This window comes from Anopheles arabiensis, chromosome 2 (genome assembly GCF_016920715.1).
Source record: "Anopheles arabiensis isolate DONGOLA chromosome 2, AaraD3, whole genome shotgun sequence".
Lineage (NCBI taxonomy): Eukaryota > Metazoa > Arthropoda > Insecta > Diptera > Culicidae > Anopheles > Anopheles arabiensis.
The window spans coordinates 83026969-83053443 of record NC_053517.1 but is presented as its reverse complement, the minus strand read 5'-3'; the positions used below and the strand labels follow the sequence as shown (position 1 = coordinate 83053443).

General features: G+C 47.9%; 3 protein-coding genes across 3 annotated transcripts; 2 read left to right on the top strand and 1 right to left on the bottom strand.

Annotated features, from left to right (window-relative positions):
• The first annotated feature begins 372 nt into the window (after positions 1-372).
• Positions 373-20796, top strand: LOC120896358 (ETS homologous factor). The gene is made up of 2 exons (XM_040300406.1): positions 373-1844; positions 19688-20796. Exon 2 carries the CDS (start codon positions 19709-19711, stop codon positions 20162-20164), a length of 456 nt encoding a protein of 151 aa, XP_040156340.1. The 5' UTR covers positions 373-1844; positions 19688-19708; the 3' UTR covers positions 20165-20796.
• A 2028-nt stretch (positions 20797-22824) lies between these two features.
• On the top strand, positions 22825-23970 carry LOC120897052 (ankyrin repeat and SAM domain-containing protein 6-like). The gene is made up of 3 exons (XM_040301660.1): positions 22825-23041; positions 23127-23430; positions 23516-23970. The coding sequence occupies exons 1-3, from the start codon at positions 23020-23022 to the stop codon at positions 23787-23789; spliced, it is 600 nt and encodes a 199-aa protein (XP_040157594.1). The 5' UTR covers positions 22825-23019; the 3' UTR covers positions 23790-23970.
• Positions 23971-23980: 10 nt separating this feature from the next.
• Positions 23981-26222, bottom strand: LOC120897051 (augmin complex subunit dgt5). The gene is made up of 4 exons (XM_040301659.1): positions 26062-26222; positions 25845-25983; positions 25636-25780; positions 23981-25565 (listed from the first exon to the last, which is right to left on the bottom strand). Exons 1-4 carry the CDS (start codon positions 26145-26147, stop codon positions 24043-24045), a joined length of 1893 nt encoding a protein of 630 aa, XP_040157593.1. The 5' UTR covers positions 26148-26222; the 3' UTR covers positions 23981-24042.
• Between the last annotated feature and the right edge of the window lie 253 nt (positions 26223-26475).

The window sequence follows — 26475 nt, the reverse complement described above, 5'->3', positions numbered from 1 at the left end:
AAGGTGAAGTAAAACCGTCTTAAAGCTCTTTTATGCTATTTCTATGGCCTGTTGTATTTTTCAGGAATATTTTCAGTGAATTATCCAAGGATTGAATTTAAAATATTATAATTCAAGTTTCTAACCTTGAGACACACACACACATTTCTACAGTAACAAGAAAAATTTAAATAAAATAAACAAATAAATAAAACATTTGCTCTCGCGCAATCGCCATCCTAACCCATAGTGCCTATCCGGTGTGGCCAGCTCGCTCTTTCTCTCTCTCTCGCCCTACCATCCGGCTCTCCCGTTTCACTTACATCGTAAGCGTTGCACCAAACAAAACCATGAGCCGAGCATAAACATCCACTCATTCCTTCCTTCGTTCGCGGAAAGCAAACATCGCACGCAGCGCAGCATCGGCAGTGGTGTTAGTTGGTGGTTTAGTTCTCGCGACAGCAGAAACAAGATCGTTTGCGTTTGTGTGCACGTTGTGTGCTCTTGGCGTGCGATCGTTGCAGTTTGTGCGAACGGAGTTCTGCAAAAGTGCAGCAGCAATTTGGGCCGCTCGAGGGCGAACGTCGTGTGTTGTGTGCGCGATTCCAGTGCGCCAGTGTGTGATGTTTTAAATTAGCTACTTTGTGCACGGTTTACTTGCGTGTGCTTGTGTGTGTGTGTGCTTCCATTACATTAAGCCTTGAGGTGTAAAAGCAGCGCTTGTTGCAAGCGGAAACAAGTGGTAAAACATAAACCCCGATTCGGTGAAGTGAAACGCGCGCAGAAAAGCGAAGAAAACAGTTTGCCGGTGTAACGATCTAGCGATAAGACGTGCGCGATCGCGAGCGATTCTACCTGTAAAGATTGAGCTTTTTATTATTTTTTTTTTTTGAGAGCGCAAATTAATCATATTCCGGGAAGTGTTCTACAGACCTCGCGCAACGAACCAGCAAACGCGCAGCGAACACCCGGCGAGGAAATCACTCGCCCATGAACTAATTAGAAATACGATAATCAATTTGGAGAAGGAGAGCACAAACAAAAAAACAAAGCCACAACTCATACAAGTCGTTCTGGGTTCCTTTGGGTGTTTGTATCGTGTTTCGTGTGGCCACGTGTAGCAACTCCGGTGTTCTCCGGCGCTAAAGGTACCAAAGTGAGCACAAAAACAGAACCCTACAAGCAGTAACATCTTTCGACTGAAACATCTGTCGAGTGTTTGGCAGCTACCGGCACGGCATCATATACCTTGCACACCAATAGCACAACAACAACGGGGTTGCAAGAGTGCAACAGTGTGAGTCCAACCATCATCGTCATCATCCAGCAGTGCGCCTTCGATAATCTCTGTAAAACGAACGTTTCAAAGCATCCAGCTGGGTCCCGCATTTCGTAACCAACTGGCCAGTTTAGGGGTGAAGCTCAAAACACAGCAAAAAAAAAAGGAACCAAAAAGGAGAATCACGTGACGAGCGGGACGAGCGCATCCAGATCACGCAAGCAGCATTAGGAGGCCGGTTGCCGGCAGCCGGTAGACGCATATTTGCACCCACTTTGTTCTGTCCGTTGCGCTTGCTTTCCTTGGCTGGAACGACAGGGTAGCCCCTTTGGCACGTGTTTCTGTGTGTGTGCGTGTGTCTCTCTCTCCAGTCCAGTCGGTTAAGGGCACACGGCACAGGCCGTCTTCGGTGAGCGACAGCATCTTTAAAGCAGCAGCGCCGGCTGATTTATTCCACCATCGAACCGGAAACATCTGCAACCGATCGACCGGGGCAAACCGGGTGCTGAGATTGCCGGTCGCTGGTGACGTAAAACGAAACGAAACGGCTTCCGATTCTGTTTGAAGTTCGTTCCAGACAAGAAAGGTAAGCTTAAGTTATTGCAAACATACTTCTTTTTTGAAATAGAACAATCATGGACCAAGACGATTGCGTTTTATAAGTGTTTGATGTTTTTTGGTTGATCGGTGTCATTATAACATACTTTACTACTTGTTAAAAATTCATTTGAAGCATAATTTTACACAAAACAAAGGCTCATTTTACACCAGATCTTTTTCAAAACAAAAGCAAAAGCAAATGATTCATATTGAAAAACGAAGTGGAGACTCATTTAATAACCCTCCGCGACGTTATGAGTCAAAGCTCCTTAACACCTAACGCCGCTCGATACAGAGAAATTCCGTGCACCTACATTTTCTTTTATTTTCTACTGAAAGTGTAATTGGAGAAATCGACTCATCAACTCATCGACACACCATACCCCCGAAACTCACCCACGTTCAATCAGTCAGTACCCTACTTCTTCGCAACCCTCCAAATGTTTGCACAAAATTAAATCGTGCCGCTTAGTAATGAACGAACAAAAAACCAAGTCAGCAAGGCAAAACAAAATCTTTGAAATTGCTTCCATTCCGGGCGCCGTACGCTTGGGCGCAGACTTAAACACAACCACGTACTGCATCTCGATCCTCGTCCATTTGGGGGATAATACAACCGTTTGTGTTTGTTTGTTGGAACGTTCGTTTCTTTCCCCTTTGCTTCCTTTGCTCCGTTGAGGTCCGTCGCGTCACGATTGAATTGCTTCGAAAGTCCCCGGTTCCCGAAAGGCCAAGTGGTTGTGAGGCACCTACACCCTACACTGTACGGCTTTCGAGTGGGTGGGTGCCGATTGAGCGACAAAAATGCGCCAACATGTGCGTGTGGTGTTGTTGTGTGCCTCAGAAGATCGCTCCGCAGAAGCCAGGAAATGGGCTGCCGAAACCATATGTTGGCCAGGCGGTGCAAAACGGGAATGCAAGCTGCAAAAAGAAATTCCACTTTTCTTTCCATTTTTTCGTTGCGTGTTCAAGTCGAAATCGATCAGAACCACTTTTCCCGGACTTTTCCCCGTCCAATCCAATGCCACCACATATGGGCGCGTGTGTCTGTGTGTGTTACCATATCCGTCCGACGACCGACGTTCTTCGTCACCACCGGCTTTGATTTATGGAAATGGAAACGAGAAATTGGATTAGGGATTCTCAGCTTTGGTTGGGAAGCCAAACGTTGCCGCCGTTTGTTATACACCCAGCAGCGGCAGCGGCGGCAGTTCCGGTCGAAGGGGTTAACTGGAAACCCGAAAACGGAAACGAACAACCCGGCCGGCGTCTAATAAGTGGCCCCCTCTTTGCGACTTGTGCGTAATCTACTTTTGACAAGAACGCTCATTTTCTCGGCTCAATCCTTCGTTACTGCTGCGGCTCATTTTCCTCTTTTTTGTGTGTGCCGTGTATGGGCGCCCTTTGGTAGCCATGGTGTAGCGGTAATGAGAAGGTGAAGAAAATGATCGGCCCACGGAACGCAGGTCCGCCCTTCATCCGGGTTTGGGTTTTTTGTTGTTGTTGTTTGTCGAGCCGTTTGATCGCATTTCCCGATCGCGGCGTTTGAACTTTTCCCCTTTTGCTGGCCAAGTGGCCACAGCCAATAAGTGGGAAATGGGTGGCAAACGAACCAAAGCGGCCAGCATGCTTGTTTTGAGCATATATGTACACGGACGGCCAACAGGAAAGAACAGTCCACAGACCAGCATCTTCCTCTCGCCGTCCCAGGGTTGCGTTCTGTAAGGGTGCGTTTTAATGAGCGTAGGAAATCTATTATTAATTTACGAAAATCTTACACCATCCCGTTTTGCAACGAGAGTGCGCGGCGGAAGAGAAGCCGGAAGTCGCAACCGGAGGCATTGATGGTTGCGTTTTTTTGGTGGTTGTTTGCGTATGGTAAGGGAGGGATGGCAAAGGGGGAGATGCAAAAATGGAAGGAAAATAAACAAACGCATTGGGTTTTAAGACGGGTGTTAATTGAGACTTCTCTAAATTCAGTCAGGATGGAGTTGGCATACTTGGAGCAAGGTCTCAATAATATTTGAACTAGCAACTTGTAGAGGACTTAAGCAAGGCTGAATCTACAAATGAACATTTATAATGGAATAAAAAATGACGCTAAAATATTAATAAAATGGGCCTTTAACAAACCTTTGTTGAAAAAATAGGAAAATTAGTTAATAACAATGAAAAACAAACATAAAATAGATAAGTTATATTTGATTAAAACAATGAAAAATATAGTAACAATAAGAGATTATAGTTATTTAAACATCCACGTCAATCCATGTAAAAAATGGAGGAAAATAATAGACTACACTTGGTATTAAACTACAGAGATGTTTGATCGAATTATCATTTGACAGATGCTAATAAGAGAGTTAATAACAATGTAAAAATAACCGGCCATTTTTGCAACATGAAAAAAGCAATCAAATAAGTGATTTTTTAATTAAAAATTGAACAGTAATTAGACAAAGAAAATAAGTAAGAATGTTTTATATATAAAAACAAAAAAAAGACAAAGAAAAGACAAAGATTGATAATGAATTTTCAATAACCGATATTTTACAGTGTTATTCATTAAATAATGTTGATAACGGAATTAATAACAATGAAAAAACGAATTAAAAAAAGGCAAACAAATTGACATTTTGTATGAATACAATGAAAAACCCCAAAAAGTAGAAAACATTCAAAGAAAAAAAAAAGAATTATTTAAACAAAGACGTAAAATGACAAAAAAGAACATAAATAAGGCTACAGTAAAAAAAAAAAGAGATTATTTTGGTCTGTTTTTTAATGTTGGATCATTTAATACCAATAGAACTGATTTCAGATACATTCTTATCATTTATTCAGTTCAATCAATTGTAAACTGCTGTAACTGAAACCTTAATCGAGCTTTGTTGACGATAAAACAATGCCCGCAAGATGTGAATAAGTCTGAAACAGTATAAGATAAATTAAATTAATTACCATCGACCCTAAACCATGACAGTAAGCAACGCAATCAAGCAGCAAATCAACAAAGACCGAAATTAATCACACCAGACAAGCCCGGTTTTCTAAGAAAAACCCGCACACAAACATGGAAAACTAATTCAATTTACGTGCCTGCCAGATCTGGGCAATCGATAAAAACCAAAAGGCGAGACTGAGGCGAGACGCGACAAGAGCGTATGGGGCGAATTTTCTAAAACCACAAACTGCTAGAAAATGGGAGGAAAAAGATCATTTGAAGCATCCGTCCGGGCGATGACAACGAACTCACAAACACACACACACGCTTTGCTTCCACTTCTCTCTCACTCCTCTTTCGCTTTGTACATGCGGAGGAAAAACTCTATTTCCCGCATCGCGAAAAGGGCACCAAACCCCCGCCCCCCCCCCTTCCTTCGCGCGTATGGCCGATCTAATAATATTGAAGGTCTCACATTCCGGCTCGGAAACCGTGTGACCAAACCCGGCCTTCCGCTCACTGTTGCGGTGACCCGGCCGCCCCGTCTCCTTACCCGCCTAATTTGCCGCGCGGACGGCGCACTTTGTCGACTCATTTCCCGCGTACACGCACACGCATGCGGACATTTCCTGCCCGTGCGTGCATGCGCTCCGTGCGTGCGTGTTCACATAGTGACCGCGTCACAAACACACACGTACACGGGATGAGCGAGTCGGGAAATGGACCACCACCACCATTAGCAGCTCAAATTTCCCCCCAAAATTTCATCCGTGGTCATCTCCCGAAGCGAGGAGAGACACGGGCGGATGGGGGGTGAAGAAAAAAAACGCAAACCAAAAACACATCAAAATCCATTTCCGAAGCATCATCGAGCGGACGCGCGATCGTTTGCTTCATTTCAGAGCTTCCGTTTCAGCAGCGTCGAGAACAGTTGTTGTGTTCTTTTTCGTTTTTAATTCGGCGCGTCTCTCGCGTCTCCAAAACAACAACAACAACAACATTGCAAACATTACCAGGCGGATGCCTGTTTGAAATAGAACCCAATCCACACTGGACACCACCATTCGCTTCCATCCGCTTTGGAACGTTACACGATCACGATCGAAAGTGATCAAAATTTAATTTTTGGATAGCACGCAGCAAACACAGACACCTTTTTAAGGGGGATCATCCAAGAGCATAATTGCAGCAGCACCACGAGAGGATAGAGCATTCCATTCAGCAGACGACGACGGGGTTGGCGCGCAAAAGCGCGCGCAAAATGTTTAAATATAGAACTGTCGAGGCTGTCGTCTAAGACTGTGGTGATTGTTTACATGCGCGCGCGCGCGCTCACTGGCCCGCAGTGAGGTGCCGGATGCATCACCACTCCACCATGCCGACAGCGCACGACGGAGCACGAGAGAATCGATCACGAAATTGACTTCCTTTCGGGTTGCTTCCGGTTTTCTTTAACCCTTTTCTTGTGTGTCTCTCTGTCCGGTGCCACAGCACAGGCCGGTGGCGAAATTGAATGAAAAGGGAAATTAGATCATTAGGGAAAAGTCGGACGGATGGACGGATGACGGATCTGTCTGTTGGAGGGAGTGGTTTTTTTTGGTTGGTTGGTTTGAGATGAAATCACGGCCACAGCGGATGAGGACGCTAATGATCGACGATTATTCGAGCGGTGATAAAGAACTGTGGGATACAGATAAGGCGAAGCGTGCGGTTCTGTTGGATTATGGGTTGAATTATAGACGCTTTTAAGGGAGATTTCAGTTTTGAGGTTTTACGTAATCAACAAATTATCGTTAAGGTTGTCTTGTTATCTGAATTTGAAGTTCAAAAAGAGTTTGTTATGTTGAAGTGATGCGTTAAAGTTGAAGTTGGTTTATCTCTTGGGCATCATTTTTGGAAACATAGTCTTTGAGATTCAAGTCTTTTGTAGAAATATCTCTTTTATATTAGGAGTACCTCATTTTGTCTTAGAGATATCTAACAACAGTGTTTGAGATCAGCTATCTGTGGTGCATATGGTGCATATCTCCAAACTATGATGTCTTCAGGCTGTAGAACTCTACCATCACCTGTAGGAGAGCTTTATTTGAAATGTAATACGGTCTTCAGAATCTCAGAGCTGCATCAAGTATAGCTCCATCATCTGTACAGTGTCAAGCATTAATGGAATACGCTCCTATTTCGTCATCTTTTTGGACGATCTTTTACAATTCTAGAGATAGTTCTGGGTGGTCTGGTTGTGCTTCTGGAAGCGTTCGCTGGAACAGAAGTCAATTATTGCTCTCATGCACAAACATGACGCGCGGTCGAAGATTGATGACTTCATCAATGAACAGCCCATCTGTTAGTCATGCATCAAACCGTGGAAGAAGGGGGCGTTGTTCTGGAACTAATTAAAACCCAAGAATAGCCACATTCATATTTACCCCAAGACAACTCAAAGACACATATCGATATACCAATAACCACTTCTAAGCGTTTGTTGTGGAATTTCCCTTGATATTCCTTTTCCAATGAGCCATACTCCTCGAAAAACCCTAGCGACAGCTACCGGAAATGACACCGATCAATCACGGTAGGTCCCATTCGAGCAGTAGTTACTCCCGATGGGATCATTAATTGAATGTTGAAACGCTCGTACGAACACTTTCAATCGGTGAAAGTCCCCTTTCATCCCATCGATGGTTGTTACATCGGCATTGGTAATTCCTTTCCGTTGCCCTACCCGTATAAGGAACCGGCCACACACTAATCCATATAAGAGAACACCCCAAAAAAAAACTATCAAAATATGCCCGCACCCTTTTGCCTACCCCATTGGCTGTCGGGTTGTTGTTGCCCACAGTCAGCGGATGCACTCGGCATGTTTAACTCGGTGCGGGTTTTAACATCCGCTCCTACCTCACCCCAACGGGAGATAACGGTAGCGGTCGGCCCTGAACGACCCCCGTTGTCTACAGGAAGATAACGTGATAAGACATACGAACCGCAGCAAGTAAAGGTACTCTGCGCGGTGGATACTTATTTTTGGAAGCGCCCTTACGCCCGTGACTCAGAAGACGGGCATTCAACGGGCAGCGCACGGCGCACTGTTCACATTGATTCATCTCGCGTGTATTTTTCTAATTTTAGCCTACACGATCGTACCTTCCAGATGAGAACTCGGCTTAACTCTCGCTGGTGCGTTCGATCGTTTCGCCGTCGCTGCAGAGGAGACACGATGGCCCAGTTTTCTCTAGGACGTGCCCGATTTCGTTGCGATCACAATGTCGTAACCGTAGATCACCAAACAAGCACAAAAGCTTGAATTGTATTGCTTTACCGACGAAAAAACAGGCGATAACGCGGCGGAAGTTTATGAACAATCCAGCTCCCAGTCGATTGGTATTGGTGGCACTGTCTCGCCCGATAGGGAAATTGTGTCACAGCGTTGAGAAAGGAACGAAAACATATGATTTCACCAGAATCAATTAAAATAACCTCAATCGCGAAACCGGTAGTGCGTTTCAATTGAAAGTAGATTAAAGAGCGGGACAGCAACACATAAACAAATTTGGAGTAAAAAACGAAACCTTCAAAAATTTCGCCTTACTCAGCAGGCTTTGGCACGATCACGAGCCTCCGACGTTTTGTTATGACGTCTCACCCTGGACGGGCTAGCAGGCAATTTGAAAACGAACCTTCCATTACCGCCCCAAAAATGCCCCCAAAGAGTGACATGCTGAGCCAAAAAAAAGCACCCAAAAAACTCCATACCCAAAAAAGCGCATCCAATTTTTTCAGTCCGTATACCCGAAATGGATGTTTCGCCACAGCTTTTGGAGGTAAAGTGTGTCACGTGGTTGGCGTACTTTGATGGATGGAAACAAAACACACCTTGACGCTTACCACACCTTGGGGAAGTTGTTTGTTGTACATCTCCAAATTTTGGAACCATTTTGGTTGGGTGGATTCATCCTCAGCCTCGGAAGAGAAACGAAAACACATAAACAAAGGCGAAAACCAACCTCAGAAAACCTTAAATGTGCCGTTTAACGCACATACAGTCTACGAAAGGAAATTCGGCATTCTAGCGTTGCGGTGCATTCAAATGACCATATGGCACTGGTTTCTTTTTGCCGGAGGTTTATGCCGGATTTTATCAAACTTCGAACTCCAAAACAGTCTTGCGAACAAAACTGAAAAAGCGGTTTTTGCTCCCAAAAAAGAAGAAAAAAACCTTCACACCCGCCGTAACTGTACACCGTCTATTAGCGGAAAGGAACTGAACGATCACGCGCCTGCTGCTGCTGCTGCTGCTGCTGGCCGCAATGGGTGTGTGTGCTCTCACATCAAAACGCTCTCGTGGTCTGGAAATGATGTGAAAATTGCGATCTTCCCTCCGGGATGTTATGGTGTGTGAAGATCGCTTGGAAACTGGGGGAGAAAACTGGGGAATTTCCTTCCCATCCCATCGGCGCTGCTTGATTTGCGGGCCAAGGCACACTCTAGGAATTCTTTCCCAAGGTTTTGTGTGGTCTCGTTCTCTGTGCGGGGAAAAACAGCACAGCATCCAAAGGTGAAAAGCGGATAGCATTATTAACAATTTACTGCAGAGCAGAGCGTCACATCCTCAATAGCAATAGGAATACGAAGCGTCTCAGAAGCGTTAAATACGTCGATGTTTTCAGGCTGGGGTTTGTCTGTTGGACATGACTTTCAGAAACTAAGACCCATTTTTTCCAGATCATGAAATCTCTATTCCACGTTTGAAGCTTTTGTACGCACCCAGAAAACCCTTTTGTATTAAAATGATGATTTAATTACCACCCAAAAAAGCCCATCTATCGTACGTTAACCTGCGGCACCAGCGCGCGCTCTCTAATGCGAAGGTGTGCTGATCTTGTGCGATGGTCTTAATCTCTCTCACGCTTCAGCTTAGGATCGTTTTCACCGGACCGGAACAGAGCGCGCAACACAGCTGAGGAACGAAATTCCGAACCTTGGAGGTGCAAATAAACAATAATTTAGCCGCGTTCCACGAGCGGAGTGCCTATCGGAAAACACTATTTTCCAAATTAGACGAAGGTGGGAGGGTGTGCACAATCCGATCGATCGGATAACATCACTGTGTGTGTGCTTGTGGTAGGAATTTGCTGGTGCTGCTGGTGGTGAAGATCGGCCAAATCTTGAACATCTTCCAACCTGTTGCTGGCCGCATTGGAGATGAGGTGAATTTTCCAGGCCGACCGCGCTCGCGGAGAAATGGAAATGAGGCATTCCCGTAATGGGATCGCTCACCTGGCAGCAAAGGAGGGCTAGATTAATGTGGAATTAATTCCACCAGCGGTCGGGAACGTCTTAGGGGGTACGAGAGACGTATATACCGCACCAACAGCTGCTACTCCGGCTCCAGTGGGTGTTGCTGCGGCAGGCAAACAATTGGAGTGTAAATAACGGTGGTTGCCCTCGATTCACGCCTGCGGCTCCCAAAACCTCCCCGCGATCGACATCATTATTGCGAGCGACGACGAGAACGGAACGGCTTTCGAAGGGTTTCCGCATCTCGGTTATGGTCGGCGGATTTCCAGTTCGTTCCGCGCACGCGGTTTCCCTCTCCACCCCGGGGGGGCTTCCTCGGTTTTGGTTGGAAATGTGAGAACAACTCTGTGAGCTTGGGGCTAAGGTTCCTTTTTTCCACGATGTGTTGCAAAGACCACCGAGCAGCTAGAAGTTGGATCTAGCAGTTTGAGAGAGACGCCTTAGAAACTGCTGCCGGCTTTTGCGCAAGAACAATGCGATCAGTGCGCGCGCGGAGACCGTGACAGGCAGAGTACGACTTGGCTTACAGCAAGCATTCGTTTCCCACAGCCTATTCTTACTTCCATTTGGCTCCGAGCAGGAGTTGGATTGAGACTGAGGCACATGCGATGTTGTGACGTTCTAGTCGGGTCTACAACCACCAAGCTCGGGCGCAGTGAAGAGTGGAAGGCTTGGGAATTATGTTTCGCACCAGCTCTTATATTACGCGTCGGCAAACTGCAGCAACTGGAGCAACATCCCACCCAAATGTGCATGTGCTAATGGAAACGGTGGCAGGCCAGCCTTTTTTTTGTGCACACATTTTCTCATCGTCCATTCGTTCACTTGAGTCGTCACTTGAGTCATCGTTTCCTCTTGCGTTGTGCGCTCTTGGAGTGTCGTGTTTTGCAGCAGCTTGGAAATATTACGACGTATCGAACCTCTCCCTGGCAGGTTACTGACATGACATCAAATCGTACTGGTATTGAGAACTTTGGGGGAACAAAAACAGAAAAAACAAACACTAGAAGCTGTTGAAAAACAATCTCATAAGACCTCTCCTTTCTCGCGGGAGTGCAGGAAATTGGAGGGTTATCAGGCATCCATGCACCGAATTTGAGCTGCTGCTGCTCGTGCTGATAGTAAAAAACCAAACTTCCGTACACTGGCCGCGGTTGACTGGCGCCAATCTCTATGTGAAGACGAACCGACACCGGCCCTATCTGCGCCCGGTTTGAGTGTTTTCAAATTGATAGGTTCAGTGGTTTTAAAAACTCCTCGTGTCAGGGGTACGTACTGTTTCAAATGCAAAACCTTAATTAATGCGGAGGACGACTGCTGCAAGCGAAGCAAATGAACCAGAAATGAGCCTCCGCCTGCGTTGGTATGTCGAAAGCAATGTCTAGTGTCTCGGCTGTCGGTGCGACAGGATGCCAGAGACACGCGCCGGTAATTTAAACGTCGAACAAATGTCATTAACTCGACCGGCGTCGGCCCACGTCGCACATGGAGAGAGTCAAGCGACGTACCTAATCAGTCATCGCACTGCTCGAGGGGGAAGATTTTTGCACAAAGGTGCACAGGGCACACTGATAAGTGCGTCGCGTCGTTCTGCGGGCAAGTGGCTCGGTGAACTTCGATGATCTCGCAGCAGCCGACCGACACCACCGAAGAGAATGGCGTTGAAGCAGAACATAATTTTCAAGAGAGAATGGCATATTATGCTCAACGCCCTTTTTTATTGCTTCTGTCTGTCCGTACACCATGAGCACACCTCATTTAGCATTGACTTCGATACGGTTTTGCGGTTGTCTGCACTTGTACACACGCGCACGTACGTACGCGCGAACGGAGTGAGCGGAAGTGACGCCACCGGGCAGCACCGACCGAATGTCGGTCAGCCAAAACTGCGTCAGGGTAATTATGGCGGGTAAAACGGCGAATTTGGCTACCGTTTTGGAGGTGGTTAGCGGCATGAATGATTAACGCGCTTGTTTTTTTTTCGTTTGCTGTTCGTTCGGATATTGGATACGCGTCTTCCCCGTCCGTACGTGTTTACCTTGAGCAATACGAGTTTGTTTGTTTATCCGCATATAAACACAGCGATCGAGCGGAGGGAGAAAGAGAGAGGGAGAGCAGGAGAGCGACCCAGCCACCGGATGTAGCGGTGACCATGATCGAGCAGCGTCATGAACCGATCGGTGCAATTATCGCATGATCGGTTGCGCTGATGGCTCACTCTTCTCGCTGTAGCAGAACCACCACGGGAAGGAAGCGTGCAATTAGCGCGTGGGGAAAAATGTCACAATTTCCTTTCGCTTTAACATTGTGTGACTCCACGGGACTGGGAGGAACTTGCGGGAACGCTTGATTGGCAAGCGAGAACCAGCATGTTTTGCTGCCGCAAGTAGGTTTGGATGCAATTCCCGGGAATGAAGATGCCGTTCGACGTTTGTGTGGTTTTCCATTGCCCGTTTAGCGCAAGGTTCCTGTTGTCACAGCCGGAAGCGAGAGCTCCGGACGTCCAAAACGTGAACTCTGGATGGAAGAATAAAGAGCGCACACAAATCGTTCTTTGCACCACAGCATGTGGTAGCTGTAATTTGGCAGGCAAACATTGCTAAACACAGCGCATTGAGAGTTGGTGGGAAATGAGACTAATATTCCTGTTCACACACACAAAGCAACCGCCAAACGAGATCGCCGCATGTAACGCAATGAGGGAACTTCCTGCCCTTCTACGGTGGCCTTCAACCCGGGAGCGGCCTTTCCGTTCAAACTCTCTTCATCGCTCTCTCTCTCTGTCTTGCTCTCACCCTTTAGAGTTTGCCCAGTTTTCAAAATGTCCAATCGTAATTTCCTCCGCCTCCCCTTCCGACCCGAAAAACCTAAATCACGCTGAGGTAACATCCGTCATACTTTGCGGATCATGTCGATCGACAACGGCTCGATCGTCGCGATGAGTGTGCGCGTTGATTTATTTTGTTCGTTCGTTTCGTTACGTTTCGTTTTTTTCCCCCTGTTTGCACGTAAAGCACACAGCCGGAACTCCGGTGTCTGTCCGGTTGTCTCCAGCGGCGAGGTTTGTAATTACGTTTGACAATTGCTTCCAGCAGGTGTGGCCTGGATTTGCTTGTTTTCGAGCACAACAAATGCAGACGGAAGGCTCCACTCCTGATATCTTCAATTCCAAGGCCTGCTTTCTGTGATGTTTGATTTGACTCATCTGGGGATATCTGGGGAAGAAGATCTCGACAAACCCCCGTGTCGCGTCGCGTCTCTGAAGACTCTAGTTTTAGGTCGTAATTCGTTTGGGGTTTTTTTTGAGTAGCGTCTGGAGTAAAATTCAATTCCAATCCCGCAGTCATAAATTGTGCTACTCTGTCTTAAATCACGACACACACACACAATGTGCGCCGACGGAGGACATCCGTTTTGTTTGGCAACACAACAGGCAGCAGCAAAACGGGAAGTGTAACTACAACGACCCCTTGGGACCGACCCCGATTTGGCCCGGAGGACCGCGTCTTACCGAATGCACACATGTGGCTATAGAAAATTGAGGAAACGGCGGCAGCACCGGCAGCAGCAACAACAGCAACTACCGAGCACATCCGCCTGTGGCCCATCCGCCATAGATGCGTAAAGTATTTCCGTTCGGTTATTGGTTTTTGCGTTTAACGTTTAGATTTCATTGCATTGTGTGTATGTTGTGGCTCTCTCCCTCCCCCTCTCTCTCTCTCTCTCATTCTTCTACTGCTACATTGCGAATTATTGTGTACTAACCTCCGCTCGGAGCTGGAAGTTGCAACAACAGTGCGCTGCTGTTCACCTACTTTTTGGGTTTGGGTTAGCAAAGAAGCAAACGGATTTTGGCGCTCCGTCGAACGATGTGTTGTGTGCGCGCACCGGAAACAGCCGTAAAGCAAAACGGTAGAGTTTAACGATTGCAGCAACTCCTTGGAATTTAATACTGCATGCGCAAGCTACGCTCACAAGACTCACAATCCAATAAGATCGACGACACGATCCTCGCTTCAGCCTGATTCATGATTCACCCGATCCGGGAGACTCCGGAATAAGAAGCGATAAAACAAGGTTTATTGCTTGCTCTTAGAGCCGGTCGTGTAGACTCACCCTGGCAAGGATTTAGTTTCCATTTCCCTGTTGCCGTGTGATTGCGCGAACATAAATCTTCACCCACACGCACACAGAACCGAGGTTCCAGAAAGCAATGAGCCACAAGAGAGAAAAAGAGCCGCCCGGGATGGAAAGTATTCCGAGCGGATAAAGCCCACAAAAGGCTGGAGATTTACTGGAGCAACATTTGCTCCACTGCATCTACGAACCGCCCTACTCCTTGGGCCCCTGCCCCAGTCAACCGCACAGACCATGAAGCATGAACGGTGGGCCCCCGGTAACACTGGAACGAAATCCATTAGATACCGATTTAAAAGAGCCGGTAACCGGATCACGAGGGCGCTTCTTGTGGGAACAGGAGAGGGCAAGAGAGGAAACACAGAAGAGAAGCAAAAGCGGAAGATTGTTACAAACCGGCCAAGAAGTTCTGGGGACGGCCTATGAAGAATCAGTTGAAGGAACGCCATCCGGGCATTGGGGCAAAAGGAAGCAGACATCCGACGACCCCTGCTGCTGCTGCTTCTACTGCTGCTGGGACAGGAAAAGTATTACCGGGAAGCGACGCTTTTTTATAGGATAATTACATAACTATCAACGTAAACCGAACTTCGTCGTCGCTCCGTTGCCTCTCCCACTTACACTGCACACACACACACAAACAGAGAACGCCCGGATGGCCGTCATCCGGTCGGGGGTTGGCATTATTAGACTTTGATCGTGCACAGAAAAGCGCATCACGACGATCGCAGCACACAGATCATAAATCCACACTTTGGAGACATAGTTCAGATTCTTCCACTGGTTGGTTGGTGTGCGAAACAGAAACCAACCAACCAACCGGCATGCTGTTTTCTCTGTGCGCCACCATTTCCTGCTCACTTGCGTAATAGTAGCACGGAGAACGCAAGAGGCACCCCGACCACGTGGTCGCGTTTTGCGCGAGATGTTTGCCGAAGTGTTTTGCGCTCGCGCGCTCGATCTATATTTATGTTTTGGAATGCGCTTTGCGCGTGTAAAACTCACGGCAGTGGAGTGTCAGTGGAGAGCCGGGGAAAAGCAGAATGGGAATGGTTTATTTTTTGCTTCGGTTCGGTTTAAGCCGTGGTCTCTTTAACCAAACGCACCGGAAAAGCCCCGTGCGTCGAAAGGAAACCCCGTGACAGCAGGAAAAGGAAGAGAGCATGGTGAAAGAGATTAATAAGAGAGAAGAACAACAGCAACGGGAAAAAACAACGTTGTCGTATACACACAAAAAAGGAATCCCGGAGGACGACGCACGCACCAGGAAGCCCAACGCCGCACGGAACGAATCGAAAGAAGAGGGCAGGAAACATACTAGAACAGGAAGCGAAACCCGGAGACCCTTTTTAACGAGAGACGAAGGAAGATGACGAAGGAGGACGAAAACGGGCTTAAAAGGCTCGCGGCTCCCGCGTGTGATGATGATCCCGCGTGTGGTGTGTTTGTGTGTGTTTGGGAACTTCGTTCGCTTCGAAGAAAGCGAAGGAAATGAAACAAACGCCCTGTGTGCGTGTGTGGCGCTGAAAAGATGTGAAATAGCGGACGGTGGTGGGTACAACAGCACAGCAACATCCGCCAAGGGGGAAGGAAAAAGGGGACAAAAACGTGCGCACTTGCTGCCTCCGGTGCATCTGCTGCACAAAAGGAGAACACAGAAAGAGAGAGCGGGAGAGAAAAGAGAGAATACCACAGCGAGACGACGTTAATAAGGAAGTTGATTCGTGTATTGTGGTCCCTGCCGAGTGCCGGTAGCCAACTGCGTGGAATCGGTCCATTCAGGAAGTCCATTCAAAGTACGTGACTGGGAGGATGATGTTGGCCGTGGTGAGAGGAATTGCTCTTTGAGGCGGTTTTGAGGCCCATTAGCGCATTGCTTTGGAATTAATTAGATCGAACGGAGGAGGAAGGATGCAGCAGTGTAATTATTGATAAATGAGGGCGATTGAAGATGACGCTGATGACGGCTTAGGAACAGGACGTATTTGAACTGGAATCTTGTTATCTAAATTTCTGATGTTTACATTGCGTGTGTCAAACGTGAAGCAACGATACACTGACGCATAAGAGATGGATAAATTGCAAACTATTCCTTCGGCTCCGGGCGACTCCCGACGTCTTGGGACGACTCTTGACAACTCCCGACAACTCCCGACAACTTCGGACGAAACTCCGGATAAACGAAGTCCGGACAACTCTTAGTGAATTCGGATCATACCAAATGGCTTTGAATGAAGGTGCAAATGTGCAGATTTATCTTCGATGCAATAAGAAATTCACGTCTGGAGTCGTTTCAGTAACCCCGCGTTGTTCGGATGAATTTTAGATTCGGAGTCGAATTCAGTCTTTCAGAGTCCGAGTCAGAGTGGATCTATGACTCGTCGGGAGTCATCTGGAGTAGAGCCTAGAGTCGTCGGGAGTCAACGAAAGTCATCCGGAGTAGGATTAAGTGGTCTGCAGTAGTCCAGAGTCATTGGGATTCGAATCCGACTTTGACTCGGAGTTTGATTCAGTTTTTCAGAGAGCCGGAGTTTGAGTGAATTCAGTACTCGGCGGGAGTTATCCAAAGTTGTCTGGACACGTTTAAAGTCGTCCGGCAGTCTTTCACAGCTATCGTCGGATTGGATCTAGTACACGTAGGGAGTCATCGAGATGCATCCATAACCGTCAGGAATTGTCCGTAGTCGTCACAGTCTAGTCGTCTAGATTCGAAACTGATATTGACTCGAAGCCAGAATGGATCCACGACTCGTTGAGAGGCATCTGGAATTAAACGGAGTTGTCTAGAGTCATCCAGAGTCGTCTGGAGTCATCTGAATCAACGAATCTATTCCCGCTTACCCATCGCTACAAACGCACCCGGAGATTCGGGGATGTTCCGTGCGATGTGAATTTAGATTTCCTGTCCATCTTTCTTCCCACCAGGTTCATCCCTGGTAATTGCTTAATTTTATTAACTTCGTCTGCGTCTGCACCGAACCGCCGGCGTCTCTATGGCATTGCGTGGCTCTAACTCTAGACCCTCGCTCACCGCTACTTCTCCCTGTTAAGCACTCACACGCCACCATTCCACAGCCTCCTCCATTGACAAGTCCCGGTTTTGTGTTGTTTATCTGTGTCGTTCGCTTTCGCTTCTGTTCTATCTGTCTGGTCTGGTCTGGTCGCTTGCTTGTCTCGTCGGTCGGTCCGTCCGTCTGTCTGGCGTTGATTGTCTGGCAGCCGATACACACGTACCCGCCTATCGTACGTTGGCGTTTCACCACCACCCCGCACTCTTTCAGCCTCTATCTATCTCTCACACCCGCGCGCGCGTTTAACGCGCATTGACATTCCGCGGCAGCGCGAACGCGCGCTGCGATTTAACGCATTTTGAGATCTCGCGTGTACACGCCGTTGATTTCCGGTGTGCGATATGCTGCAAGGGGGTGCAGCATATCCGACAAGGGGAAACCCCCGTGCTCGCACACGTAGCTTTTGCGTGGGCTGTGGGTGTTCGTCGTCCCGGTCGCGAATGAATTCAATTAGCCGCAACCGTGCGCAACACACGCGCCATCGAACGCCGCACGTCGGACTTTGGTCGAATTGAATCAATTTATTGAATCAAACCAAGGGGAGATAGATGTAGGAGGGGAAGTCGAAGACCAATAGAAACTCAATTTTAAATATAAACAGATAGAAGAAGTCGAGAAACGTCAACTTTCACGTCAACAAGTCGAGAAAGTTGAGGGAGGAAACCAATTCGACCCTTTTAAAAACACTCAAAATCCCCATCTTCTTTGATCGAGAGCCAACTAATTTCCGCGCTGACACGGTCGCTTGTTGGCACTTCACTAAAATCACGCACTGTCGCACTTCACGTCACAGGCCACGCCCCGTGGAAAACTGCACACGCATGAAGCGCCTGGACGATGTGGCAAGAGAGCGTGTGGTGTTTATTTTCCCAGCGCCATTCAAAACAACCGCGCGGGGTCGTCGATCCCGGCAAGGGTGTAAAGCCGGTGCTCGCTGACGGAGTGCTGCGTACGTTGAAAGATCAAACCACGCACATGGGCGTCACAATCTTGCCACTTGAATCACTTCACGAACGCGCTCACACTCGTCAAACACACACAAGCAGCGTGTGATACAAACATTCCTTCGATCTTGAGAAGGGGCAAAAGGCAGACCACAGCGAGAAGAGCTGGCATCCGTTTCCGGGATCCACCCGGGATGCGTTGAGATGTCGTCTGTGCCTTCCCGAAAGGAGCGCTTGGCGGGAATGGCCGGGGTGGCATAAAGCAAGGAAACGCATCTCCAGAAGCTGCTTCCGCTTTCCCAGGCGAATCCGTGACATCCGGACATCAAGCATCATATCCGCGGGCGCCATTGGAACAAGCGTTTGCGGTTGGGAAAAAAAACACATGTGTCGTTCGCAGCACGCCTCATCGCCTCATCATTTCCCGTTCTGGTTAATGCTCCAAAGATGGAAACGGTCCGATATTGAACGAGATCACCGGCGTAGATCTGTCTGTGTCGGCATGTTATGGGTGGGTTTTGGAACGCTGGTGGAACGGATTTTGAACCCACACACACCATTAGTGAGGGCGCGATGAAAGGTTCGCTTTCAAACCAGTCTCGGGAACAAGACGGGAAGTGACAAGATCTTGTAGCCCTGGAGCGAACTCCAACTTTGGGTGGTCATCTCTTCAGTGTTCTCTGATGACAACTTCACAGACACACACACACACACCCGGAGAAACTGCTGGAGGTCCAACTGTGAGCATCCAACATTCCGATCGCCTGCTAGAGAGCTGCTCGATCGATCACACCTTTTCGGTCATTTGCTGCCCGGAAGTGCATTCATCTCGGCAGCGGCAGCATCAACCCATGGTGGGAGGAAACCCCGGGCAATGGGACAAAAGCCCGATGCTGCGGAAGCCCCATATGCACCAACCAGATCATGCTAGAAATGCAAGGTCTCCGCCATTGACGGACTTCCTCACGCAATTCGACAACCTCCGAGAGGAAGATAGACATTACAACACACGCAGAGAGATAGAGAGAGAAGCCTGGAATGACGAAATCGAGTTTTGTCACCGGAACAAAAGACTATCACCCCTCCCTGAGGGCAGTTACACATCGGACCATTTCCGCTGGCTGCGTGCAAATGGGCGCATTGTTGTCCGATTGTCGTTGGTTGTTACACGATCGGCGTGTGCATTGTGTGGTCGGTTGGTTGACTTTTCCTGTTCCCGCGTGTTCTACGCAATTGTTCACTGCTGTGACACTGTTTCTGCGCACAGATTGTTGTTCGACCTCCCCCCCACTGACGCCTCCACCAAACAAAATTGTGTCACTCCATGGTCCATGATTGATCTAACGCAGTGTGCGCGCATATCACCTTTCCTTCCGCTTTCGAAGCTTTCTAAACATCTCTCTTTCTCTCTCTCTCTTTTTGCCTTTTCCAGATAACTTCCACAATCACCAGGATGCAGGTGGAAAGTGCAACGAAATGGCGCGTCCCACCGCTGGACCTCTCCGCCGTCAGCGTGCTCACGAACGAGGCGGAAAGGCGCTGGAATCACGGCTCGGGCAACGGTGCGAGCAACAACGGTAGCAACGGTGGCGCAACAAACCTTAATGGGCGCGGCGATTCGGGCACGGGCGGACACACGCAAACCAGCGCCAAGAAGATCCAGTACGGCGCGGATGGGCTGCCAGTTGATCCGCGGGACTGGACGCGCGCGAACGTGTGGACGTGGCTGATCAATCTGGCCCAATCGGAGGGGCTCGACATCAGTCCCGAGCTGGCGCAGAAGTTCCCCATGAACGGGAAGGCCCTATGCCTGATGAGCCTCGATATGTACCTGAGCCGCGTGCCGATCGGTGGCAAGATGCTGTACCGTGACTTCCGCGTCCGGTTGGCAAGGGCGATGAGCTTATGAGCAGCGCAGGTTAAGATCAAACGTCAAGCAAAGGTAGGGGTGGGGGGTGTGGGCTTGCTGCCACCCGAAGAACTGACTACTAGAAAGGGGGGGAAGGGGGAGGTTTTGTTAGTTATTGGAGTGATCAAAAGGGCGTGGGGAGGCACCGTTTAATTTATCTCGATTTATAATGTACTAGAGCGCACCCTAGTTACCATAAGCTAGCTCTCCAAAGTATTGCACAGATGATGTTTTTTTTTTTGCTTTCGCTCCCAAAAACTTCAATTTAAAGCGGGAGGAACACGGAACCCTGAGCGATGGCCGGCAGTGGCAGCGGGGGCAGCAACACCAAAACATTACAACATAACAGAGACAAAGAGTGGCAGACGTGTACAGCCGTGTACATGTACAAAGAGGAGCTTAAATAACTTTTACAAGGTTTAATAGAAAGAAGAACAATAGAACTGTATTTAAGGGAGTTGATCATGAGAGCCGGGTCAAAGCTTACTCTATCTTAACTATCTAACTGAAACAGGCACTTAGTTTACTCACTTTTTTGTCACAAATGATCATTCTTTTTTTTAGTGTAATTGTAATATAGTCTAGACATAAGTTACTCTAGTCAGTAAATGCACAAATATTAAAAATCAAGAGAGTGTTTGAATTTATTTTTTATACAAATTGAGCGAGAAAGACTCTTAAATAGCAATTTTGGTTGGTGTTGATTCAATCCGATTACGATACAAACCGAAGTCCCGGAAGATTCAAGATGCGGATTTGTTACGACGGGTACGGAGTTGATTGGAGTTGTTCGGATTCGTCCGGAGTCCTCGGGAATCGATTGGAGTAGTTTGGAGGTGTCTGGAGCAATCTGGACTCGTTCGGAGTCATCAGGACTGGTTCGGATTCATGAAGACTTGTGCGGAGTTTCTGGACTTGTATGGAGTCTTCTGGACTTGTCCAAAGTCTTTGGAGATGTCTGGAGTTGTCCGGAGTCATCTGGAGTCGTCGAGAGTCATCTAGAATCGTCCGAAGTCATCTTAACTCGTTAGAAGTCGTCTGAACTCGTCCGAAGTCGATAAGACACGTTTGCAATCGCATGATATCGTCCGGAGTCGTCTGGATTCGTCCAGAGTCATCCGAACTCGCCCGGAGTTATATGGGCTTTTACAGGGTCGTCGCTAAACGTCCGGAATCGGTTGAACTCGTCGTCTGAAAGAAGAAATCGCATGGACTCGTCTGAAGTCAGTTGGATTCGTCAAGGGTCGTTTGGACTCGTCGGAAGTTGACCGCATTCGTCTGAACTCGTCCTGAGTCATATGGATTTGGACGGAGTTATTTGGACTAGAATGGAATCATTCGAGCTTGTCCGAAGTCGCCTGGAAATGGTTGGAGTCATCTAGAGTCATCCGGAGTTATCTGGAGTCGTCCGGAGTCATCTGGAGTCGTCCGGAGTCATCTGGAGTCGTCCGGAGTCATCTGAGCTCGTCCGAAGTCGTCTAGACACGTTTGTAATTGTATGGTATCATCCAAAGTCAGCTGTATCTGTCCGGAATTGCATAGACTCGTACAAAGTCGTCTCTACTCGTCTGGAGTCATATGGGTTATTACAGAGTCGTCTCGAAACGTCCGGAGTCTTTTGAACTCGCCCTAAGTCGTCATAAAGATTCTTCTTTCATCGCGTGAACTCGCCTGTAGTCATTTGAACTCGTCCATGTTCTTGTCGGGTCAAGTCCAATCAACGACTTGTCCAGAATTGCGTAGTCGGTGCGTGGTTTTTATTCGGAGACGAGTTAATTTTGTCACAAGCAAAGTTGGATTGGAACTAGTCTATCTATTGTAGCTATGGTTCCTCCGTTAACCCAGTCGATTTCAATTGTAATACAGATGCATTCGTCAAGTATCTGAACTCGAATAAAATATAGTACAGACTATTCCGGACGAGACAACTCCAAATAATCCATTTTACTTTATTTATTATCAAAGGTTAAAAAATACAATGTGGTGAGAAACGGATAGGAAAGAATCCGGCAGACTAGAAATTCGTCTAAGATCACCAATGCTTCTTTAGTGCTGTAGAACTTGCAGTAAAATGTTTATTCTTCTGTTTTGCGTAACGGCCATTTTGATGATCGGTCGCCGTATAAATAAGGTCCTACGGAAACAAATGATAGCAATTTACCCCCTCTTCTGGAAAAGAACTCAATTCGACAAGGGAATTAAACTGGATCTAATTTAGTAGGAAAAAGAACGTCTATCAATTAGATCACTTCGATCATATCGTTCGATCATATTAAACGTAAACACTCGACCATAAGCCTCAAGTCCCCAGGAGTGCGAAGAAAGGAGGTTTTGAAATTATACATGGAATTCTTTGCTCGAGCGAATAATTAAATTTAATATTTTTTTAGAATTTTCTCAATTTTTATAAATTTGAACAAATTATAAATTAAATAATTACAATTTTGCAAATTGATTCATCTGCGATTTTAAAAACATATCTCATTTTTCATTAGAATGAGCGTATACATTTAACCAGAATTTCGATCGGAACATTGATATCTAATTTTGTCTAATGGGAATTTCCTTATTAAATTCACCACAAGCTCTGTCTACACTCAACTCCGATCGCCCGATTCCATTGTAAACTTAAACGGCATATCGCTCCATTGGCCCCGCAAGGTTGGTAGTCGGATCCTGCTTCCTGTCCTCCATTTTGCCAGCACCCAAAAAAGCCGCTTTACTAATCTGCCCGGCTTTGTGTGTGGTGTGTTGCACGGGGTGAATCTGCAGATAGTTAGCCGTTAGCCGTTTTTGTTTCGTTCTATTGTTTTTGTGTGTTTGTGTGTGTCCCCTGTGTACTGTGTCTTTTTATAATGGCTACTACAAAATCTAAAGGTACGCTGCAACACATTAATCGCTGGAGATCATTTCTTTAAACCCTATTGTCATCCTTGTTTTTTTGGCCTCGCCCCATAATCAGCGAGCGAGTTGACCGCTGTGGTAAATCCCGCAACCGCACTGCAACCGTCACCGATCATACAGAAGATCTCCCCGAGCGGCAACTGCACCGCGGACGTATCGTTCGAGGCGTACAAGCAGCCGAAGAATCGTTCGAAACGGCGCAGCTTCTCGCCGATGGTACACCAGGACCGGATACCGTCACCGGAGCTGTCACCGATCGAGCTAAGCCAAACGTTTCGCATCTCGCCCCGTATGAACACACCGAGGGCTACGGAGCGTCAGGACGTGGTGGGCAAGACGTACCTGTTGGCCAAACCGATTCGGTAAGTGTGTGTGTGTGAGGGCGTGTATCAGAGCTTTGTGTTTCATCCTATTTTCTTTCCTTCTTTCCTTTGCGTACACGCGCAGTCCTCAGTACAAACGATCGCCAAAGGAGGATGAAGTGTACGTGGTGACACCGGTGGCCAAGCGTGAGCTGGAGCATCGCATCTGCGTGTCCAACATACTGAAGGACATGGGTCTGGAGAAGTACATACGCATCTTCACGAAGGAGGAAATCAACTTCGACGTGTTTCTGACCCTGTGCGAGAAGGATCTGCACGAGATCGGCATCCACTGCCAGGAGGACATCGAGAAGATACTGGCCAAAATTGCCGACTACAACATGGGCGTGGAAGGCTAGCCAAGATGTGTGTGTGTGTATGTGTGTGAGACATGCAGGTCATTGATCTCGATTCGCAGCGGAGGAAGCGGTCGCTTGTATAGGATTTTAAGTTATGTGATAAGCTTTCTATGTGTGTATTTGTGTGATTTTAATAAAATGATACTTGAAGACTTTTAGTAGGAATAGTTAAGGATATGAATGCGCAGCTGTGAGTTTGTTTATTTTACATTTATTGTTTGTTTGTTAAACATTGAAAAAGCGTTCGCTTACCTCAGTTCGCACCGAAACCATAAATCATCCGGTAGTACATGAGGTACTCGTTCTCGTACTCGCGGTAGCTGCGGCCGTTAAACAGCTTTGTCGGGGGCACGAACTTCCGCAAGTTGTTGGCAAGCGCAAAGTTGTAGTACAGCCGCACCCTGTCCATCGTCTGGCGCGAGCTGTTCGTCAGCGTTTCGATCTTATCGAGCAGCTCGCAAATCTTGCCATGGTTGGACTTCCATCGCTGCTCCAGCTGGTCGTGGTCGCAGGCCGGTGCCACTACAGTGCACGAATCCACCGTCGAGCCCTGGGCGTGTTGTTCCAGCTCCTGCAATTCGGCAAACTGCTTCAGTGACACTTCCGCACTAACACCCGTGCAAGGGAGCAGGGCCAGTACGGCCGGCAGCTCGAAGAAAATGGCCGGGTTGGGTTCCACACTGAGCAGAATCGTTTTCGAGTGCGAAACGTACTTTGCGATCGGGATCTGGCGGAACACTTCCAGCTCGCGGACGAACGAGGGCAGTACGGCCGGGCTGTAAGTGGGACCGCCAGTACCACCCACTCCGCCCAGCATCGTACCGTCCATTCGACTGAAGGAATGATCGCTCAGGTTGAGCGTGTTGTGATTGTTTCCACTCTTCTGGCGCATCGTGTGAACCGTGTGCTGGCACACGTACTTGGTGTAGTGTACCTTTTGCTTGATCTGCCGCACCTGGTGCAGTTCCGCCTCCATGTGTTTGGATATTTCCTCGATCTGGCCGTAAATGCCGCGCAGCTGCCCAAGCAGCTGCTCGTGGTTCTGCACCCGCTGCGTGTACGCGTGCAGCTCCTGCCGCTTGCGCTCACACTCGCGCACCATATAGTCGATCTGGCCCTGGTTATACTCGCGCGAGTTCCACTGCACCAGATACTCCTCCAGCGCTTCCTCCGCCTCGTCGTCCATCACGTTCAGCAGGGCCATCTTGGCCTCCAGCTCGTTCGCGCTCGGCGTATACTTGGCCAGGTACTCGACGCGGGCCGCATTCACCTTGTTCCGGCTGGACACCACGTCGAGAAACACGTTAACGTGGCTGGTGTACATTTTGGTCATGCTCGTCTGCAGCAGATCGAGATCGGACAGCGTCACGCCGTGTTCGGTTTCGTCGCGCCGGTTCTCATGCTCGGCAATTTCGCGCAGATGCCGATCCTTAATCGCTAGCAGCACGTTCCACAGCAGATGGTTCGGGATGCCGCGCAACGCTTCGCGCAGGTCCGCCCAGAGCTTTTCCTGCAGCGCACAGCCCGCTTCCTGGTTCTGGTCCTGGAAGCTGTCGTAAAACCGTGCGAGCAGCTCGATGCACCGTTCGATAGCTTTTTCCGCCGTGTCTGGCCGGCACGTATCCGAGCGTTTGATGGGCATAATGCGTTCGATGCGTTGGGCAAGCTGGGCTTCCTTTTCGAGGCTTGCTTTCAGAGTGGTTTCGTGGGCCAGGTAAAGTGACACCTTGGCGTACAGTTCTTCCTGCTTGTTCATCAGCTGCAGCTTTTGGATGTCTGCAGAAGGGGTAATGGGTGGGTGGTTATAGACGGTGGAAAATCAAGCAAAACCTCTACTCTTACTCACTTTTCTCTTTGATTTGTAAGTTGAACGAGTCGAAGCTCCCAACCGACTGCTTTATGCGGTGTCGCGTTTCGTCAATTTTCTTCTTCAGCTTTTGCACCTTCATGTAGCGCTGCAGCTCCACGGGCAATGTGTTAAAGGATGCATTCTGCAGAAAGGAAAACCATCAATTTGTAGCAAATGGAAAATGTATTGCCTTGAATCGCCCTTACCGCCACGATGCTGTCCATTTTCTTGTAAATTTGCAGCTTGTGTGTTAGCACGTTCCTTCGCATCGCTTCAATCTCTTGCCGCGAGCGCACTTTTTCCATGATGTGGTGAAACATGGTGCTCTGCTCGCCCCGGAACGACCTGCCATGGTAAGTGGAAATGCCATCTATTTGTTAGCTTGGTTTTCTGGCGACGTGCGATAAAGTACAGCTTACTCACTTTTTCAGCGTGTCATCGGGCGGAATCTTTTCCGGCGGGCAGCCGAGCTTTGTTGCCCACGCTTTGAAGCGCATTATTTCATCCATTTCGGGGTGGGAAACGCAATTCTTTCGCAAAAGTGTTTGGAGCGCAATGGGTCAGCTTGTTCACAACACAGCCACAGTTCGTTTGATTCAAAACAACGGCTCTGCGGTGGCTGTCATCGCGAGATGGTTGTCAAATTTGCAGAGTGCTGCTAGCGTCATCTAGTGGACAGTAGCGAAAGTAGCGGAGATTTGATTTTGTGAAAAAAAATCGGGAAAAAGTTAAAGAAAATAACTCGATAGCACAATTTTATGAACTATTTTCGTAAAATTCGAATAAATACTGTTAAATAACGTATTTTTCCCCTATTTTTGCGTAATTTGCCCATTT

Bases quoted from the DNA above. Each gene is read 5' to 3' on its own strand.
- LOC120896358 (XM_040300406.1), top strand. From the start codon at position 19,709: ATGCAGGTGGAAAGTGCAACGAAATGGCGCGTCCCACCGCTGGACCTC.
- LOC120897052 (XM_040301660.1), top strand. From the start codon at position 23,020: ATGGCTACTACAAAATCTAAAG. The intron at 23,042-23,126 runs GTACGCTGCAAC...CCCCATAATCAG, and splicing joins GGCTACTACAAAATCTAAAG to CGAGCGAGTTGACCGCTGTG. The intron at 23,431-23,515 runs GTAAGTGTGTGT...GTACACGCGCAG, and splicing joins CTGTTGGCCAAACCGATTCG to TCCTCAGTACAAACGATCGC.
- LOC120897051 (XM_040301659.1), bottom strand. From the start codon at position 26,147: ATGGATGAAATAATGCGCTTCAAAGCGTGGGCAACAAAGCTCGGCTGC. The intron at 25,781-25,844 runs GTAAGGGCGATT...TCCTTTCTGCAG, and splicing joins AAATGGACAGCATCGTGGCG to AATGCATCCTTTAACACATT. The intron at 25,566-25,635 runs GTGAGTAAGAGT...CCCCTTCTGCAG, and splicing joins CTTACAAATCAAAGAGAAAA to ACATCCAAAAGCTGCAGCTG.